Genomic DNA, 22,212 nt, shown 5'->3' with positions numbered 1-22,212 from the left:
CCCCACCACACCTGGCTAATTTTTGTATTTTTAGTAGAGATGGGGTTTTACCATGATGGCCAGCTGGTCTCAAACTCCTGACCTCACTCAGGTGATCCGCCTGCCTCAGCCTCACAAAGCGCTGGAATTACAGGCTTGAGCCGCCGTGCCTGGTCTAGCGTTCATTTTTAAAAGCCACTTAACAATGCCTAGCATACAAAAATACTGTTAGCTACTGCTATTAATTTAATAATCCTAACTTCAAATTAACTTTCTTCTTTCAAAATTCAGTGTAGACATTTTTCCTTTTTTTTGTTTTTTTTGAGATGGAGTCTTCCTCTGTCGCCAGGCTGGAGCGCAGTGGTGCGATCTCGGCTCACTGCAAGCTCCGCCTCCGGGATTCACGCGATTCTCCTGCCTCAGCCTCCCGAGTAGTTGGGACTACAGGCGCCCGCCACCTCGCCCGGCTAATTTTTTGTATTTTTAGTAGAGACGGGGTTTCACCGTGTTAGCCAGGATGGTCTCCATCTCCTGACCTCATGATCCCCCTGCCTCGGCCTCCCAAAGTGCTGGGATTACAGGCGTGAGCCACTGCGCCCGGCCCGACATTTTTACTTTTAAAGCATATTTTCTGCTATTATATCTGTAAGAAACGATTCACATGGTGGTGCCAGAGAAGAGTTGTTAAATTCTAATAGGAAGAGGATTGGAAGTTATGACTCATGCAGGCTGACAATAGAGGTTAACTAGACAGTCTTACAGAAGCTTGATGGTGGCTAGTCAACAAATGGATTAGCTTGACCAGCTGCTTTTTTGTCTGTGAAAATAACTTGGACTTCAGTGTTAATGTTAGCAACAGATGCTCTGTTTGAGTAGAGGAAGAAAACATAATCACCCCGGGTATGTAAGGCATACTGTTGGATACAGAAAACCACAGTATTAACTCCTGGAAATAAACAGAGGGGTTTTGTTTATATCGAGTTTCTGGGACGCTTTTGTGAACAGGATGTGTTATGGATAGGTGGCTTTTGTTTGATACTCAAACCTTTTGATTATGTCTTTAAACGGTTTTAAGATAAAATCCCAAAGGTTTCTTTACCTGATAAAATGTGCACGTTCAAAGAAAACATTGAAACAAATAAGACATTTGTATCTTTTTAGAATCTTGGAGCTTGAAATTTTATAGTTTAAGTTAAATTTTTGTACAGATTATTCACATGCATAGGGATCACTCTTTCTAAGAAAGGTACTTACTGTAGGAATACGAAAGGGTGGAGAGGAAGGGAGATGAGAGCCCAGAGGAAGGAATTCACCAAGAGCATGTATTGTCACTTGTTTGCTTTTCCCCACTATTTTTCCTGCATATTCTTCCTACTTGGAAAGGGGTAGTGAGTGACAGGTGAGGCTTGACTGGACAAAACTAGATTGGGGAGATTGAACTGAGCAGGAGGAGTTTTAAACATGACAACCTGCAACAAGTAGCCTATCTACACTCAGTTTCCTTATCCCAGTTTCCTGCTCCAAGCTATGTGCTATTCTTTACCTTCCTCTTGTACCTTACCAGTTCCAAGAACCCCAACACACCCATAACCAACCAAGTGTTCCATGTTCCAGAATTACTCCTCAGTTAAAAAAAATTGTTTCCTGAGGAAAGAGAAATGAAATTTTTTTTTTTTTTTTTCTTTTTTGAGACGGAGTCTTGCCCTGTCGCCCAGGCTGGAGTGCAGTGGCCGGATCTCAGCTCACTGCAAGCTCCGCCTCCCGGGTTCACGCCATTCTCCTGCCTCAGCCTCCCGAGTAGCTGGGACTACAGGCGCCCGCCACCTCTCCCGGCTAGTTTTTCGTTTTTTTTTTTTTTAGTAGAGACGGGGTTTCACCATGTTCGCCAGGATGGTCTCGATCTCCTAACCTCGCGATCCGCCCGTCTCGGCCTCCCAAAGTGCTGGGATTACAGGCTTGAGCCACTGCGCCCGGCCGAGAAATGAAATTTGACTATTGTTCTGCATCCAGTATTGTGTTGAACTGTCACAACAGTTCTTATTCCTGTTGCACTGTTAGGGAAAATGAAGCCCAGGGAGGCTAAGTGTCTTGTTCAGAGTCACACAGCTAGCAAATAGTAGTCTGGATTCAAGCGAAGTTTTTCTTTATAACCCAAAGTTTTTTCATTACCACCGTTCTTGCCTGAATTATTTGCATTTCAATGGTGGTATGATTAAAGTAATTAAAACTTAAAATGTAACAGGGATAAGCCCCTATAAAGCAGGGTTCCGTCCCTCCTCCTCTCCCCCCTCCTTCCCTGCCTCCCTCCCTCCCTTCCTTTCTCCCCCCTCTTCCCTACCTCCCTTCCTTCCTTCCTTCCTCTCTCCTTCCTTCCTTCCTCTCTCCTTCCTTCCTTCCCCTCCCTCCCTCCCTCTCTCCTTCCTTCCATTCTTTCCCTCCCTCCCTCCCTCCCTCCCTCCCTTCCTTCCTTCCTTCCTTCATCAGAGTCTCGCTGTCTTCCTCAGGCTGATGGCTCACCACGGCAATCTCTGCCTTCTGCACTCAAGCTATCCTCCCAGCTCAGCGTCCTGAGCATCTGGGACTACAGGTGCATGCCACCATATTGCCTGGCTAATTTTTGTGTTTTTTGTAGAGACAGGGTTTTGCCGTGTTGTCCAGGCTAGTCTTGAACTCTTGTGCTCAAACGATTGGCTCGCCTTGGCCTCCCAAAGTGTTGGGATTACAGGCATGAGCCATCACATCTGACCTAAAGTAGTTGTTGTTTGTTTTTTTTAAGAAGCTAAATAGTTGAAGTATAGTGAAAATAGTTGATAGATGATAAAGAACATGATTTAGGTAAAAACCTGGAATTCGGTCTCTCTTGTTGCCCCAAATAAAAATCACTATTGTTTTTTTTTGAGACAGAGTCTTGCTCTGTCGCCCAGGCTGGAGTGTGGTGGCGCAATCTTGGCTCACTGCAACCTCTGCTTCCTGGGTTCAAGCGATTCTTGTGTCTCAGCCTCCCTAGTAACTGGGATTATAGGCGCCTACCACCACACCCAACTAATTTTTAAAATTTTTAGTGGAGATGGGGTTTTGCCATGTTGGCCGGGGGGGTCTTGAACTCCTGCCTGACCTCAGATGACTCTCCCAAAGTGCTGGGATTACAGGCATGAGACACCTCGCACAGCCTAAAATCACTATTTTTATTGTGTGTGTGTATGTGTGTATGTGTGTGTCTATACATATCTCTCCCCTTTTTTCAACTCTTTTGAAGGAATGTCTTAGCTATCTAAAGTAGAACTGTGAGCAAGAAAGTAGAAATGGGCTGGATGTGGTGGCTCATGCCTGTAATCCCAGCACTTTGGGAGGCTGAGGCAGGTGGATCATGAGGTGAGAAGATCGAGACCATCCTGACTAATACGGTGAAACCCCCGTCTCTACTAAAAATACAAAAAATTAGCTGGGCATGGTGGCGGGCACCTGTAGTCCCAGCTACTCGGAAGGCCGAGGCAGGAGAATGGCATGAACCCGGGCAGTGGAGCTTGCAGTGAGCCGAGATCACGCCACTGCACTCCAGCCTGGGCAACAGAGCAAGACTCTGTCTCAAAAAAAAAAAAAAAAAAGAAAAGAAATGAACACCATGTTGACATACTTACGACCATTATATGTAATACAGATATCTTCATTTTTCAATTGAACTTGGCAGTTTTTAAAAATTAGAAAGATAGTGAAGCAGACCTTTTTTATAAAAAAATTTAACATAGTGCTTGTTTGCAATGCTTGGCTAAATGTAAGCAGGATTATTCATGCAGTAAACACATATTGAATGTTTGCCATAGTGATAGATATTCCACTCTAACTTATGGTGGAAAATATTTTAAAGTTGGTGGATTTTATCTCCAGACTTTTAAAAATACGTTTTTCACCCTTTTTTGGCACTTCTTCCCAGCCACAAGGTTCTGATAGAATCTGATTTCAGTTATTGATGCTTGTTAATTGCTATTAATTGCATTTTGAACTAATTTATTTAAAAAGTATTAACATAGCCAGTGTTTGCATTTCTATTGCATTATAAATATAGGTAATATAAGTTTATTGTAGGAAAATAGGAATATAAATAAAACGAAAATAAAATAAAAACGACTCAATTCTGCCACGCAGAGATAATCTCTTCAACATTTATATCACCATCTAGTTTTTTGATATGCATATAAAAACTTTTTAAAAATTACGGTATCATGCTATATATGCTGCTCTATAATTTGCATTTCACATAATTATGGATATTTTTCCATATTAATCATTCTACAATACTTTTAATTATTCAACAGAATTCTTTTGTATGCATGTTTTACTTGATTTTATTTAATCAGTACCCTTTTGTTGTATATTTTTGTTGATCCCAACCTTTTAATGTTATAAATGTCACAGATGAGCATCCTTGTAGCTGAGTCTCTGCTTACACCCTTAATTATTCACTTAGAATAAATTAGAAATAGAATTACTGAGTCAATGTACATATACATCAAAAATTGTATTTGATACGTATTGTCAAGTTGCCCTTGAGAAGGGTTGTTAGTTTATACTAATACTCCCATCTCCACTCCAATGCCACCTTCTTTCATTAAATGGTAAGACCTCTGGTTTCTTTGGCTGACTATGAGCCTCCTTGACTTTACTGGGTAAAACAGCCAGTTCAAAGGCCACTGAACATGGTTAAGGCTTCATTATCCTCTGGTGTGCTTTACATCCCTCAAATTCTAGATGGGAGATTACCTCCTCTTATGCCGTGATATCTTAAACTGGATTCAGGGCAGAAAGGCAGCATTCCCCAGCCAGTTCTTTTACTAGCGTTTAGATTTTTTCTCAGCTGGTAAGCTAGACGAAATCAGAATTGATTGTAGGCTGTCTCAGTTACATCTGTGTACAGGTAGTGTTCTCAACTGTTTCACTGTTTCAGAGGGTGTAGCCTTCCATCTTTTAGGTATATTATGATGATTAGATTCCTGAATTTCCCAGTTCTCTTTTTTTCACCTTCTTGCATCACATCTGAGCATGATACTTTTGTCAAAATAACTGGCGAGATTCTGGTTATCTAGCTAACAGCTGGATAGAGCTTTCTGGATTCAGCTCTTATCACTGTATGGTAAACCTACCTAACAGCGATAGTTTAAGCATACTATTAGAATGAGCCTGTATGGCAGACTCACCTGAATGAGTGTTCTGAGTTTCACTGGGCTGTGTAGTTATCTTGTCCAGCTCACTGTCACTGGACCTTTTCTGTATTTAAGGCAGTTCTGCCCAGCCTGCCACCACTGGACTCTCTCCCTTGTATGTAATCCCTCAATAAAACACCATGTCTCATTTGGTGGCTCTCGGTTTCTTCTTCAGCCTCTTGAACCTGGTGCCATCCCATTGGAGTCAATGAAGGGGTTTAGCATGAAGTCATTTAATTCAAAGGACAGGTCTATGTGTGGGATGATGCAAGTGACATCATTTCTGGTGGCAGTTGGGCATTTTCCAGGAATGTTACATGCTGGTTTGATCAATCCCTTTCCTCTGGTTGCAGGAACCCTGTGATTATCTCGTATAGTCCCCAACAGTTTAAACAGCCTAGAGTACAGGCTCTGGAGGCAACCTCCTGGATTTGAAAAGCAGAGGTTCTGGGGACAACCTCCTGGATTTGAATCGTGACTGCCAGTTGATAACTGTGTGACCTAAAACAAGTTTCTTAACATCTTGAATCTTTCCTTTTTCCAACCATAAAGTGTGAAGACTAATACTACTTTTTTTTTTTAATCAGATGTGATGATTAAAAAGATACTCCATGTTAGCAGCACAGAGCCTGGCACGTAGAAGGTGCTTAATGAAATTCTAACTAAATTGGCTATAATAATAGTTTGACCCCCTTAAATTATAGATCTATTTGTGGTATTTGCAGGGGCTCTAGATTTTTGTATCTTGATTTTCTGGAATACTGCTGTAGAATTTGACTCAGAAGTCTTCTCCTGGTCAGAGAAGATGCTGGTGGGAAACCCATATGTCAGCATTTCTCTAATTACGATCACATGGATGCTGATGCCCTCTGATTTGGGGTTATAACCTGTTGATCAGTTCCAGATTTCTTATCTTGAAGTAAAATCTTAGTCCTTTGGATGCCTTTAGCCATTCTGACCTGTTCATGAACCTCTGATCTCTACTTTATCAGGCAGTACAGTGTAGTCCTTTAAGAGCATAGACTCAGGAATCAAACTGTCTTAATTTGAATCCTGACTATGTGACATATTAGCCTTGATATTCTAGGCAAGCTGCTTAACTTCTCCATGCGTCAGCTTCCTCATTGGAAAACGAGGATAATTATAGTATCTTACTTCATAGGATTCTTGAAAGGATTAAATGAATTAATAATATGTAGAGAGCTTAAGATAGTACTTGGCACTTAAGAGTACCAAAGTGCTCTTTTGCTCAGTCTATTGATTATCCTTTTACTTGATTGATAGTGATTATAAACGTAACTTTAAGCTGTGCTGCATTGAAGAGAGTAGCTCATGTCGTGTACATCTTAGATTACTTTGATTCATTCCATGACGACGACAGTGGTTGTGGTTGTGCTTGGCTAGGGTGTATATAATGCTTTTTCTTGTTGGTGTAGCAGTTGCCTTAGTCTAAATCCATAGTCACATCATTGTATTTTTTTGTTGTTATTATGAGGGTCTGGTAATTGTGTTATATCACCAAAAGACAATTGCTGACATTGCCTGTGCAGACTTCCTATGGAGACTTATGTCATATATTTTACTATGATTTAGCAGAATTGGCATTTGTCAAAGCATGTCTTCAGACCTGCGTCACCTAGAACTTTTAGTCATCACCACCTGAGTCTTACATAATTTTCTAGATAAGCTTTAGATAATTTATATTGCCTTTATTCATCTATGTTTATCTATTACTTTATCCATCAGTGTTTAGAAGGTAATGGGAGACTTGAGATCTGATATAAAAATCTGAGAACTTCACAGGCATCCTTTAAGGTTGATAGAATCCCGTGGGGCAGATGAAAGTTGTCTTTGCCCTCCTTCACCCATAGGCTTTGATGAAAAAAAAAAAGAAATGAATATATGTAACATAGGCTCATTCTATAAGTACATTTTTGGAATTTGTTTTGTCAGTACATTGTGTATATGTTTTAGGACAGGGGTTATAGGTAGAGGAACTGATAAATGAGAGGGCTCCTAGGAGGAAGCAAGTCAAATGAGATAAATTCATAGCCGGCTATGCAGCTGGAGTGTAATAAGAGAGAGGAAGTCTGGGGAGATAAAGCAGGTGAGGTAGGCAGTGCACAGATCATTTGAGATCTTATAGGTCATGTTAAAGATTTTCAGTTTTATCCAAGGTACAATGGGAAGCCATTGAAGAATACCGATCAGGAAGCGTGATGCCATCATTACCCTGGCTGAAGTATATAGAGAACTGATTACTGGGGAGAAAGATTATTATCAGAGTCTGATTAAGAAGTTTTGCTACAGTGAAGATTGAGATATAGGTTGAGATATCATGGTAACTTTTACTAAGATAGTAGTAATAATTCTAATGTCACAGGATACTTTGGATGTTTCTTAACCAGCTGGAAACCTCTGTGGCTGGCAGTGTCTCTCCTTGAGTTTCACTCATGCCTGCTGGGCTCGTTCTGCTCACTTGGCCTGGCAGGCTGTGCTCAGCTCATACTACTGGCCTGGATCCCACACCTGCCAAGGGCGATCCAGGCATGGAGCAGTGAGGGATATGTGAGCGAGCGAGTGAGCTTGGGGTACGGCCACTATGGACAGCCTAGCATGCTGGCTGCTGTGGCCATGCGGGCAGCTCCAGGCACTGGCACAGTCACCAGCTCCATGTGAGGCTGCAGCTGAACCAAGCATACTGCAAGTGGTTTCCTCTGTGGGTGCCTGTGTCTGGATGAGGTGAATGCAGTGGTGCCTGAAAACTCAGAGATGCCAGTAACTGTGGAGCCCCAAGGAGTTGGGGGCAGGGGTGCTACAGCGTTCTTGTTCCTGCCACCCGCAGCTTGGCCAGTGGGAGCAGTGGGGCATGTTTCAGCCTATTCACTCCTGCCACCTCACCTGGGCCTGTGGCTCCCAGGCTGGCCTAGTCCTGTTGTCACCTCCTGTCATGTGGGACAGCCGCCTGATGCTGGTGGAAGGTGGGAGGGCTATAGTGTTACAGCTCTGGCTCAGGGAATCCTGAGGTCTAGGCCCTTAGAAGTGTTGCCACTCTTCACTTCTGCAGTTCATGTCACTGCCTGCAGCTTGGTGAGCTGGCCAGGAACATGTTACAGCCCCTTTTGCTCCTGTCTGCAGCTTGGCAAGCGAGCCAGGAAAGTGTTACAGCCCTTTCCGCGCCTGCCTTTCAGTGGTTCCTGACTTCTTGTCCAGAGTCCAGGAAGAATGAGGTGGCATGGACGACTGGATGGTGAGCAAGGCAGTGGAGAGTTTTACTGAGTGACAGAATAGCTCTTAGTGGTGAGGAGTCCTGAAATGGGTAGTCCAGATATGTGGCTGAGTCCAGGGTTTTTATGGGCTCAAAATGGGGTAGTTTATGCTGATTGGTCCACGGGCAGGAGGAAGTATGTGCTGATTGGTCCATGGGTGGGCCTGGAAAAAGCACTATTTGTTTGACTGAAGGGCATAAAGGAAATTCTCATTCAGGTTGGTGGATTCCATCAGGAACTGGCAGCCCAGTTTTCAGGCTTCAGGCTGTCTTCAGCCTGAAGGTCAGGTTTCACCAGGGATCCGCCCCATCTACCTAGGACTAGGTCTGCCTCCTGCTGCTATCAGTAGAACCATTAAGAAGGTACAATCTATAGAACTTTGTGACTTCATGTAGAGCACAAATTAGAGGAGAGGAGATAGTGATGATGGCCTAGCTTTCTGTCTTTGCTCTTGATTAAATTTGGAAGTCCTGGAGGGATAGACTGGGGTAGAAAACTCATTGCATTATGATGTCTTTTAGATCTTTTCTGCTCTCTTTCTCTGCCTTGGCGTATTGCCTACCATATCTAGAAAACACTTTTTAAAAATTGCTGGGTTTGATACCTATTCAGCCAGCCTCCCCTTGTATACCTCCTAGATTAGGCACATACTATCCTTATATACACCTTTTACTTGACTCCTACCACTGTAGAGAAAATTTTAGCTTTATGTCACATATACAAGCTAGGGTCAAGTTTCCGAACTCAGCACATGTGATCTTAATTCTTTAGTTTTCATGTTTTGGTGCTGGTGGTAGTTTTGTCTTAAATATTCTAATTCCTTGTAACTTGTTTTCCAGTTCAACTGAGCACCAAGTTCCTTAGTGCTTTTTATCTTTATGTCATTTCCACTTAGTTCCAGCCAGTCCCCATTCTTGTGAGGGTCAGAAAGGCTGAAGCCTTGGCCCTCTCACTGATGAACTTTTACTATTTTAGAATGCTAAATATGAGCTCTGGATTACAGTCTTTTTCATTTGCTCATCCTCTCCACAGCAGTTGCAGATTAAAGGGCAAGTGGATCAGAGCTTCTGGAGCCTTTGTCTCAGTAGTCTGCCCTTGGGGAACTTTGCGGATATTTCCTACCTTTAAGCTTAGAAAAGCTTAACAGAGAGGCAGCATTTTATCTGTATTAGCTAACAAGGTCACATTGGTTGCTGTGACTTTCTCTTTATGATCTGAATGGTTGCTGCTTCTGCAACCATGTTTAGTAATGTATTCGGCAGCTTTGAAAATATAGATGATCTTAAATGCTGGGGTTCCAGAGTCCTCTACAGCTGGCTTGTCCATTCTGACAGCATCTCAGTGTTGTATTGTAGCAAAGGCGCTGAAGCCCTCCCCATCTAAAGATTGGAATGCATCCCCTCAAAATAATCTAGGCCTTTAGTCTTTGCAGTTTTGGCATTAGGGTAAAGCAACTTTTCTCAGAATGTAGACCCTTTATCTAGGTGTGTATTACAGACTCTCATGCTGTACTGGAACTCCTTGTTAAATTCAAGAGCTGTAGAGTGCTCTCTCTTCAAAGAATGAGACCATGTTTCCCAGAAATACTATATCAGTCTTTAAAGACCTTTCTTTCTCATCCACTTTCTGGGAAAGTACAGTATTTTTACAGCCTTACACAATTCATATAGGATATCATTCCCCTAAAGGCTTTAACATAGATTGCAGAGTTTCTTTCCAGAAGTATGGCTATTAATACATCTTAGGCCAATACGGTTGAAAAGGGTCTTTCATCTGTGGTAATAGAATTTTGAATGAATTTAGGGGAATGGTAAAGATAAGATTAACTGTAATCACTGGGCGCAGAGGCTCATGCCTGTAATCCCAGCACTTGGGAAGCCGAAGCAGGTGAATCACAGGGTCAGGAGTTCAAGAACAGCCTGGCCAGCATGGTGAAACCCCATCTCTACTAAAAAATACAAAAAATTAGCCAGGCATGGTAGCTTGCACCTGTAATCCCAGCTACTCGAGAGACTGAGGCAGTAGAATTGCTTGAACCTGGGAGGTGGAGGTTGCAGTGAGCCGAGATTGCACCACTGCACTCTAGCCTGGGTAACAGAGTAAGACTCCATCTCAAAAAAAAAAAAAAAAAAATTGTAATCTAAGGATGGTATTTTTTGGAGGTATGGGATAGTATCATAGAAAATGGAGGGCATTATTCTGATGATTCTTTGAATTTGTCTAACCTATATGTCAGTTGTCCTCAGGTGCAGTCTTGTTTTTGTTAGCTGCCAACTGTGACATGGACATTTGTACTTTTTGTGATCCCAAGAAGTCTTCTCTTACCAAAAACATGAGTGAACAGCGTAAATTTCACAGGAGAGAGGAGTGTATTTGTTTCTTCTGTTATGGTTTTGGATCCCAAAGTGGTGTTACTTATGCACCAATTTATTTTGAGAGTTGGTAATTTTAAAATGTCTTTCACTTTCTAGAGTTAATATTAATGTAAATTAAAAACTGAGAAATTAGCAAAATTCTGATAAAGGAAGTTGGTTGTAATGTTTTAACTTATATCCACATATAGTTATTATAATTCAAGAATCTGGCATAACATAAGCACATAAAGAAATTCTGGTCTTCCAAGAAAAAGTTCAGAAAGCTTTTAGGTCATTTATTTTTAATTGCAAATTAATAAGATTAATAGAGGATCTCTGCCCTATTTCCACTCTTAGAAATATATGGTCTGTTTGGATGACATAGACCTCTTAAGTCTGTATTTTCCAGGATGGTAGCTTCTAGCCATAATGTGGTTTTTGAGCACTTGAAATGTGGCCAGTTTTGAATTGAGATATGCATAAGTGTAAAATACAAACTGAATTTTGAAGACTCAGTACCAAAAAAAAGAAAAACTCATTAATTGTTAAATATTGACTACATGTTGAAATGATGATGTATTTTGAATCTATTAAATATTAAAATTAATTTCTCCTGTTTTTCCTTTACTTTTTTGATGTGGCTGCTATTGGCTCCTACTATATTTATATTGGACAGTACTGCTTTAAGGAGAATGAAAACGTTACAGTTGGTAAAGCCTGTTTTCTGATCTCTAACGTCACTACTGGACCAGTCTGTTAACTTGCAGCAGGTTGGTAGCTCTTAAAGGAGCAGAGGATTTAACCTGAAGATCTGATTCAAAATTAGAGCATTTAGATGTCTTGGACTGTACTCAGTAAAAAACAGGAACATTAAAAAGGTAGGCTTTAGCTGGGAGCAGGGATCATGCCTGTAACTTCAGGAGGCTGAGGTGGGAGAATTGCTGGAGCCCAGAAGTTTGAGACCAGCCTGGGCAACATAGTGAGACCTCGTCTCTACAAAAAATCAAACAATGAGGCAGGTGGATATGGCTTGAGCCCAAGAGGTTGAGGCTGCAGTGAGCTGCAATTGTGTCACTGCACTCCCACCCGTGTGACAGAGCCTCAAAAAAAAAAAAAAAAAAAAAAAAAAAAAAGGTTTCTCATTAAAATCTTTGGAGCTCAGGTCTTACCTAGTTGGGGCCATAAACTACAACTATCTCCAGATTTTTGCTATATAATTTCTGAAATGCAAAGCTTGCTACTAAACTTAGACCAAAAAAAAAATACATAGATGGGAAGCTATGCTAAGGATATTTTATTTTTTGCTCTATGTCTGCCTTTTTTTTTTTTTTTTTTTTTTTTTTTGGTACCAATGTTTTATAATTTTTTTGGTGGAAAGTTTTTTTGAGTTTTTTTTTTTTTTTTTTTTTTTTGAGACGGAATCTTGCTCTGTCACCCAGGCTGGAATGTAGTGGTGTGATCTCGACTCACTGCAACCTCTACCTCCCGGGTTCAAGCAATTTTCTTGACTCAGCCTCCTGAGTAGCTGGGATTACAGGCGCCTACCACCACGCCTGCCTAATTTTTGTATTTTTAGTAGAGACAGGGTTTCGCCTTGTTGGCCAGGCTGGTTTCGAACTTCTGACCTCAGGCGATCCACCCGTCTCAGCCTCCCAAAGTGCTGAGGTTACAGGCATGAGCCACTGTGCCTGACAGTTTTTTTTTTTTTTTTTTTTTTTTTTTTGAGACAAAATCTTGCTCTGTTGCCCAGGCTGGAGTGCAGTGGTGAGATCTCGACTCACTGCAGCCTCCACCTCCTGGGTTCAAGTGATTCTCCTGCCTCAGCCTCCTGAGTAGCTGGGATTACAGGTGCACACCACCACACCTGGCTAATTTTTATAATTTTAGTAGAGAGGAGTTTCACTATGTTGGCCAGGCTGGTTTTGAACTCCTGACCTTAAGTGATCTGCCTGCCTTAGCTTCCCAAAGTGTTGGGATTACAGGTGTGAGCCACTGTGCCTGGCCTTTTTTCAGCTTTTATTGAACTCACTTATATCATGGTGATTGAAATTTTGTTACTGGGTTGAATTCATTGGGCCTGGCTCCTCTTTTTCATAGAAGGTGATCTTTTCAGAAGATTCTTCTACTCTTGTTCTGGTAGAATGTTATCAACTTTTCTCTGAAGTTCATTAGATGTGCCTCCCAGTGAATCAAGCTGTGATTCTCTACTATGAAAATTCCAGCAGTTCTCTGTCATTGAAAACTCTTGGCAAATAAGATATTTAAAGAATATGTACTGTATTGTATGAGTAGACCATATGATGGGCTAATTGATTGGATTTAGAGGCAGTATCCCAAAGTAGTTAAGACCATGGGCTTTGGACATAGATCATTTTTAACTTACTAGCAGTGTTACTTTGAATCTCCGTTTTCTCATCTGCACAATACGGATGTAACTCTGCCATTTTGAGGGATAGAAGGGGAGGCAGATTCAGTTCATTAGCCAGAAACAGCCCTGTCTTATTAACTGAACCTACTATAAAGTCTGAGTATTGTACAGACCTGTTTTTACTATTCCATTGTATTGCTTTTAAATATGTATTGAGCTGGGCATGGTGGCTCAAGGCTGTAATCCCAGCACTTTGGGAGGCCAAGGCAGGTGGATCACCTGAGGTCAGGAGTTTGAGACCAGCCTGGCCACCATGGCAAAACCCTGTCTCTACTAAAAATATAAAAATTAGCTGGGCATGGTGGCTCATGTCTATAATCCCAGCTACTCAGGAGGCTGAGACAGGAGAATCACTTGAACCTGTGGGTGGAGGTTGCAGTGAGCCGAGATGGCGCCATTGCACTCCAGCCTGGGCGACAGAGTGAGAATCCATCTCAAAAAATAAATAAATAAATAAATAAAATAATAAATATGTATTGAGGCTGGATGCAGTGGCGCCTGTAATCCCAGCACTTTGGGAAGCTGAGGCAGGCAGATCACTTGAGGCCAGAAGTTCGAGACCAGCCTAGGCAACATGGCGAAACCCTGTCTCTACTAAAAATATAAAAATTAGCTGGGTGTGGTGGCACATGCTTATAATCCTAGCTACTCAGGAGATGGAGGCAGGAGAATTGCTTGAACCTGGGATGTGAGGTTGCAGTGAACCAAGATTGCGTCACTGCACTCCAGCCTGGTTGACAGTGAGACTGTCTCAAAAAAACAAAAAGCAAAAAAACAAAAACAAAAACAAAAAAAGAAAGAAAAAAGTACTGAGCCTACCTTGGGTGAGTACTTGGAAGATTTAAGTCCTTTGACCTCTTCTCCATTTCTGTATTACCTCTGTTGCTTCTCCAACTGCGTCCACCCCTCCCCCAAGTCTTGGTGCACCAGTTCTTGGGAAGAGTATTGGCAGGATAAACACTTAATTCTCGGTCTTCATTGGTCTTCTTTCACAGTATAACTTCATTGTGTTATTATATTAAAATACCAACAGTAGTGACAGTGGGAAGAAATAGTGTAAGTGAATAAAACAGAGAACCCTTAGGCAGCCCCAGGGATGATAATAAAAACCTCCTTATCTCCAGGAATTTTGAGACTCAAAGGAGAACTGTTACTGTTAAATTAAAAATTTTCAGCCGGGTGCAGTGGCTCATGCCTGTAATCCCAGCACTTTGGGAGGCCGAGGCAGGTGGATCACCTGAGGTCAGGAGTTCAAAACCAGCCTGGCCAACATGATGAAACCCCGTCTCTACTAAAAATACAAGAATTAGCTGGGCATGGTGGTGCACACCTGTAATCCCAGCTGCTTGGGAGGCTGAGGCAGGAGAATCGCTTGAACCTGAGAGGTGGAGGTTGCAGTGAACCAAGATCCTGCCATTGCACTCCAGCCTGGGCAACAAGAGCGAAACTTAGTCTCAAAGAAAAAAAATTTTTTTTCACTACTAAAATGCTTTGTGAACATTTGTATAAAATGTTGCCAGGTATGGTGGCTTACACCTGCAATCCCAGCACTTTGGGAGGCTGAGGCAGGTGGATCTCCTGAGGTCAAGAGTTTGAGACCAGCCTGGCCAACGTGGTGAAGCCCTGTCTCTACTAAAAATGCAAAAAGTGGCTGAGCCATGGTGGCAGGCACCTGTAATTACAGCTACTCGAGAGGCTGAGGCAGGAGAATTGCTTGAACCCAGGAGGTGGAGGTTGCAGTGAGCCGAGGTCACGCCATTGCCCTCCAGCCTGGGAGACAAGAGCAAAAAACTCTGTCTCGAGAAAAAAAACTTAAAAAAAAAGATGTTACCTCCCTTCAGACTATTTCCTGGGCTCCTTATGTATAACCCTTTATCGATATCTGATTATATTTTTTAGGAGAACCTTTATTTCACAAAGTCTTATAGGCTTTATTAAAACATTTAAGCTCATAGGTACTTACAGAAAAAAGTCCTGTGCTTCTGAGAAAATTACGAAGTATTAAAGTACTTGCATTTGATTTTTTTCTGAGACTATAAATAACCTTGTTTGGTTTTTGCTATTGCTACCAATGAGTAGTTACTGCAGCTAGACTTGTGCTGTCCAATATGATAGCATTGGTTACATTTGGCTATATAAACTTAAATTAATTAATTACAGTTGGAAAAATTAAATTTAGTTCCTCAGTTCTAGTCACATTTCAAGACTTCATTAACTGTGTGTGGCTGGTGGCTGCCATATTGGGCAGCACATTTATAGGACATTTCCATCACAGTGGAAAATTTTATTGGATAGCACCGAACCAGAGAGAAAATTAACCAAATGTTTTATTTTATTTAAATAGGAAGCATTATCAAAGTCTCAGCTATTTGCTACTAAAATTGCTTGATTTATTATGGTTCTACGGCATCTGTAAACATTGGAATGAATGTTGTCATTCTAAATGCACATTTATTATCTAGTTTCATATCTCTAAAATGTGTTTATTTTTGTAAATAAATAAAATGTTGATGAATTTATGTCTCCTTGCTTTTATTCCTTGGATCCTGATGTTGTATTCCCTTTCCATTTGTTTTTACATCATTTAAAGATTTTGCTCTATTCCATTGCCATGGCTGATGACCTAAAATAATTCTATTGGTATTAAGTTAAACTGATCAGTTTCAATCTGAAAAGTATCATGGGGATTAAGTTGTATATTAGGAATAAGAGGGCTTAATACAGTACAAATATATACCCCATCTTTTCTAATTATAAGCCTTTGGAAGTTTTGAACAATGAGAAATTTTACATTGCTCCTATTTGTTGTACTCTTACATAAAGTTTGTTTAGAGAATGCTTGTTAATGAGTTTTATAACTCTTTCATTGAAATATAGTGTTTTAATGTTTTTCTTAATTCTAGGAAGCTCTACAGAGGATCATTTCAACTCTGGCAAATAAAAATGATGAAATTCAGAACTTCATTGATACACTAAATCATACACTAAAAGGAGTTCAGGTATGATTTTTTTATGAAAAATTTTATATAAATACGTCACAACTAATGAGTCAAATCTGAAGTACAAATATACTCTATGAACTTTGGGTTATAAACTAATGGAGGTGAGAGCAGGGTTTTAAAATAGCAGATAAAGTAAAAATGTTTTCATTGCAATTCCTGTTTTGTCCATGGAAAAATCAAAATAGTAAGAGAAAAGGAAAACTCTGGAATAGTAGTTGTTAGGGAATACCAGAGTGCTCACTTTAGTCCTTTTCCATTTGACATTTTTTCTAATACAAATTAAGAGCAATTTGTACTTTTTCAAAAGTACTGGCAAGTAAAACATTTCTTTTGCAATCAACAATGGAAGAAAAATGTTGGCCACATGTGATGGCTCATGCCTGTAATCCCAGCACTTTGGGAGGCTGATGCAGGTTGATAGGTTGAGCACAGGAGTTTGAAACCAGCCTGGGCAACATGGCAAGACTCCATCTCTACCATAAATAAATAAATAAATAGATAAATAAATAAATAAAATTTTAAAAAAATTAGCTGGGTGTGGTGGCATACACATGTAGTCCCAGTTACCCAGGAGGCTGAGGTAGGAGGATCGTTTGAGCCTAGGAGGTCCAGGCTGCAGTGAGCAGTGATTGTGCCACTGCACTCCAGCCTGGATGATAGAACGAGACTGTGTCTCAAAAAGAAAAGAAAACGTTATTGGTAAGGGGTCTACTTGTAGAAGCAGATGAAATTAAATAAAAGGTAAAGGGCCCATTGAGGAGGGAGAGGAATACTTAAGAAAATAGTTCCAGGTTTGGGGAGATAATTTATGTTGTAAGTAGTGACATACTGATTGTGGAAGAGAGAACTCAAGATAATCTGGTTGCTAGAAACGTAAAATCTACCAAGACTGAATCAGAAAGAAATAGAAAATATGAATAGGTCAATAATGAATAAGGAAATTGAATCCACAATAAAGTCTTCCATCAAGGAAAAGCCTGCAACCTGGTGGTTTTATCGCTGAATTCTACCAAATATTTAAAGAACTACTATCAGTTCTTCTCAGCCTCTTCCAAAAAAATCAAAGAGGAGGGAGTACTTCCAAATCCATTTTACAAATTCAACATTACCCCAATAATGAAGCCAAACCAGGGATACTACAAAAGAGAGAACTACAGGCCAATATTCCTAATCAACATAGATGCAAAAATTCTCAATAAAATATTAGCAAACTGAATTCAGTAGCACATTAAAAAGATCATTTACCATGATCCAGTAGGTTTCATGCCTGGGATGCAAGGATGGTTCAACAGAAGTCAATAAATGTGATATACCATATTAACAAAACTAAAGACAAAAAAAAAAGTGTATGGTTATCTCAGTAGATGCAGAAAAATAATTTGACAAAATTGAACATCCTTTCATGATAAAAACTCTCAACAAATTGGGTATAGAAGGAATGTACCACAACACTGTAAAGGCCATATGTATAATAGCAGTCTCATGGCTACCATCTTATCAAAGGTGAGAAGTCAAAAGCTTTTTCTGTAAAGTCAGGAACAAGACAAAGATGTTTACTCTCACCACTTTTTTCTTTTTTTTTTTTTTTTGAGACAAAGACTTGTTCTGTCACCCAGGCTGGATTGCAATGTCGCAGTCTCGACTCACTGCAACTTCTGCTTCCCAGGTTCAAGCGATTCTCCTGCCTTAGTCTTTAGAAAACTCTAAAGACTCTACCAGAAAACTATTAGAACTGATAAATTCAGTAAAGTTACAGAATGCAATATCGATGCACAAAAATCAGTATTCTATACACGAAAAACGAACTATTTCAAAAAGAAAATAAGAAAACAATCCCATTTACTGTAGCATAAAAAAAAAGGAATAAATTTACCTAAGGAAATGGAAGATCTGTATACTGAAAGCTATAAAACAGTGATGAAAGAAATTTAAGAAGACATAAATGAATGGAAAAATATCCCATGTTTGTGGATTAGAAGAATTAACATTGTTAAAATATTTGTACTACCCAAAGTAATCTACAGATTCATTGTAATCTCTATCCAAATACCAGTGTCATTTTCCACAGAAATAGAAAAAATCCTAAAATGTATATAGAAATACAAAAGACCCAGAATAACCAAAATAATCTTTAGCAAAAAGAACATTCATGAGAGGCCGAGTTGGGTGGATCACCTGAAGTTAGGAGTTCAAGATCAGCCTGGCCAACATTGTGAAACCCCATCTTCACTAAAAATAAAAGAATTAGCTGGTGGTGGTGGGCGCCTGTAATCTTAGCTAGTTGAGAGGCTGAGGCAGGAGAATCGCTTGTACCCAGGAGGTGGAGGTTGCAGTGAGCCGAGATCGTGCCACTGCACTCCAGCCTGGGTTGATAGAGCAAGACTCTGTCTCTAAAAAAAAAAAAAGAAAAGAAAAAAAGAAAAAAAAATCATTATTTTAGCTGTCTTGAACGATTTTATTGGAAAATTGGTGAATCAGCTTTCTTTAGATAAGCATAAAGCTAATGACTGTAAAGCTCCTGATCTGTGGACAAGAGAATCATCACATTTGATATCTGGAAAGAGAGATCTTATGTAGATCTAGCTCAAACCATTCTTCTGGTTGATAAATTTTTGAATTCTACCTTAATGTTAGAAAAAAAGTAGTGGGGGAATTAAACTACGCCCTTGTTGCTGAAGATGGGGGCTTAGTAGTAGGCAAAAGGCAACAAGATGCCATCTGGTGATTGAGAGGAAAATAGTCTATTTCTTTTTTATGAATGAATAAACTGAGGTCTAGGAATTTAAGTGCCTTGTACAAGGTCATGCTGTTACTGAGTGGCTAGTGTGGGATTTGAGTTAGGTCTTTTCCCTTCCGGACTGCACATTCCACTTCTGTAGTTGTTCTTACCATTGTAAATAGACTAGTAAAATGATTACCACCACCTTTGGTGAGGTGCCAGTGAGGTGTCTAGTTTTTATAAACATTATAAGCAAAAGTTTGGACATAATATTATAATAGATTGTATATATTAGTTCTCTTAGTGCCAGTTCGCTTCTCTTAATTGAATGATTCATCCAAGTTGAAAAATGTCTTAAGAGAATTTCTTCTATCTCATATTTGTTGCAAGTGTGGATATTGCTTATCTAGGGATTTTACAAATAATTTAATTTATTTTTTGTTGAGGTAGCAGCATCTTGCTTATGGACGCAATGGGGAACTCTGAGAAGTCAAGAGACTTGAAATGCCTTATTGACCATGTTACTAGTAACATAGTTACTAGTGTGGCTTTGGGCAAGTAACTTACCTGTATTTTAATTAATAAAATACAGGATTTGAATACAAATTCTAGTCATTAGATGATTCAATATTTGATAAATATCTTAGGATCCAATAAATAATTGCTTAGTCTTTAAATTTCTGTTTATCTTATATAAATGCAGTGTTTTAGAGACCTTGAAAGATTTTAAAATTTAGACAAAATCTGCCTCATTTCTGTTTGTGCAAAGTGTTCCTCAGAATTACTGAATTAAAATCTCTGGAATATTTTATTAAAATACCTCACCAGTGATTCTGATAAGCACCAGAGGTTAAAAACCACTGGCTTAAAGTCTGCCTGAGAGACTGAAGGTCTGGACAAAGTTGGGAATCTTCAAACATCCTTTCATGTTGTCCTGTGGAAACAGTAAAGTGAAGAGCGTATGGGACTAGTCCATAAAAGGCAACTTAACTGATAGTATAGCTGAAACAGTACTGTTAGCATTAGCAGGCAGTTTGTTGCATTTATCTCTTTTGAAAGCCTTAAGTCAAATATTAGAATTATGTTATTTTTATATTAGGCCAATATAGTTTATAATATAAATTTATTCTCTCTTTTGGGCATACCTTTTAGTTTTTAAATGTTTGATAGCTCTTCAGTAAAATTGTTTTGTTTTGTTTTTTAAACAGGAAAATTCGTCCAACATACTATCAGAGTTAGATGAAGAATTTGATAGTTTATACTCTATACTGGATGAAGTAAAAGAAAGTATGATTAACTGTATCAAGCAGGAACAAGCTCGTAAATCCCAAGAGTTACAGGTGAGATCATACAACTGTTAAAATATGGATAATTTTAGTCTATTTAATGCTTGATTTATGGTAAGCAAAGATTAGTGAATTTCTTAGTATACCTTGAAGAATATGGTTTTTTGTTTTGGCCATAAGTATTCTAAAATTATGGTTTTAAAAAAACCAATTTATTCTTTTAACCTTTTTTTTTTTTTTTTTTTTTTTTGAGACAAAGTCTGGCTCTGTCACCCAGGCCGGAGTGATCTTGGTTCACTGCAACCTCGCCTCCCAGGTTCAAGTGATTCTCCTGCCTCAGCCTCCCAAGTAGCTGGGATTACAGGTGCCCACCACCACGTCTAGCTAATTTTTGTATTTTTAGTAGAGGCGGGGTTTCACCATGTTGGCCAGGCTGGTCTCAAACTCCTGACCTCAGGTGATCCACTTGTCTTGGCCTCCCAAAGTGTTGGGATTACAGGTGTGAGCCACTGTGTCTGGCCAATTCTCTTAACCATTTTAAACTGTACAGTGTACAATTTGATGGTGTTAAATATATTCACATTTTTGTATAACAGATCTCTAGAATTTTTTCATCTTGTGCAAGTGAAACTATGTCCCTTGATCAACAACTCATTTCCCTTTCTTACTAGCTCCTGGCAATCATCATATTATTTTCTGTTTCCATGACTACTCTACATGTCTCATAAGTGGAATCATAGCATTTGTCCTTTTGTGACTTATTTCCACTCAGCATAATGTCCTCAAGATTTATTCATATTATAGCATGTCTAGGATTTCCTCCTTTTTTGTGGTTGAATAATATTCTACTCATGTATATGCCACATTTTCTTTCTTTTTTTTTTTTTTTGAGACTGAGTCTGGCTCTGTCGCCCAGGCTGGGGTGCAGTGGCCGGATCTCAGCTCACTGCAAGCTCCGCCTCCCGGGTTTACACCATTCTCCTGCCTCAGCCTCTGGAGTAGCTGGGACCACAGGCGCCCGCCACCTCGCCCGGCTAGTTTTTTGTATTTTTTAGTAGAGACGGGGTTTCACCGTGTTAGCCAGGATGGTCTCGATCTCCTGACCTTGTGATCCGCCCGTCTCAGCCTCCCAAAGTGCTGGGATTACAGGCTTGAGCCACCGCGCCCGGCAGCCACATTTTCTTTATCCGTTTATATGTCTATGGACATTTGGGCAGCTTACATGTCTTAGCTATTGTGAATAATGGCGCAATGAACGTGGGAGTTTAAATATCTCTTTGAGATTCTGTTTTCAATTCTTTTGGATATGTATACTTAGAAGTAGGATTGCTGAATCATGTGGTAATTCTCTATTTGGTTTTCTGAGGACCCTCTATATAATGTTTTCCATAGTGGCTGCACTATTTTACATTCCTACCAGCCCAAGGGTTCCAGTTTCTTCACACGCTTGCCAATGCTTCTTATCTTCTGGGTTTTTTTTGATAGTGGCCATCATAATGGGTATGACATGCTATTTCATTACGGTTTGGCTTTGCATTTCCCTAGTGACTAGTGATGTTAACCATCTTTTCATGTGTTTGTTGGCCATCAGTGTATTTTCTTTAGAGAAATGTCTATTCAGGTTCTTTGGCTATCTTTTAATTGGGTTACTTGTAGGGTTTTTGTGGTTGTTAAGTTGCAGCAGTTTTCTATACATTCTGGATATTAACTCCTTATCAGGTATATGATTTTCAGTCCCCCCCCCATTTTGTAGGCTGCTTTTTTACTCTGTTGGTTGTTCCATTTGATATGGAGAAGTTTTCAAGTTTTACGTCATCTCATTTGTCTATTTTTGCTTTCATTGTCATATCCAGGAAATCATTGACAAACACAGTGTTATGAAGCTTTTCCTGTATGTCTCCTTCTAGGAGCTTTAGAGCTTATGTTTAGGTCTTCAATCCATTTTTAGTTAATTTTTGCATGTGGTGTTAAGTAAGG

The 22,212-nt window shown here is 39.9% G+C and overlaps 1 protein-coding gene across 5 annotated transcripts in view; it reads left to right on the top strand.

Annotated features, from left to right (window-relative positions):
- Window positions 1-22,212, top strand: part of FSD1L (fibronectin type III and SPRY domain containing 1 like) — an 89,820-nt gene that overhangs the window by 2,669 nt on the left and 64,939 nt on the right. For 3 of the 5 annotated variants that reach the window (XM_050761848.1, XM_050761845.1, XM_050761847.1), the window contains exons 2-3: window positions 16,132-16,227; window positions 20,158-20,289. In XM_050761848.1, the coding sequence (XP_050617805.1) occupies window positions 16,132-16,227; window positions 20,158-20,289 (228 nt within the window). The other 2 variants (XM_050761849.1, XM_050761850.1) reach the window with 2 other exon arrangements.

The sequence above is a fragment of the Macaca thibetana genome, chromosome 15 (assembly GCF_024542745.1).
Source record: "Macaca thibetana thibetana isolate TM-01 chromosome 15, ASM2454274v1, whole genome shotgun sequence".
Taxonomy (NCBI): Eukaryota; Metazoa; Chordata; class Mammalia; order Primates; family Cercopithecidae; genus Macaca; species Macaca thibetana.
This window is presented reverse-complemented; position numbering and strand designations above follow the sequence as displayed.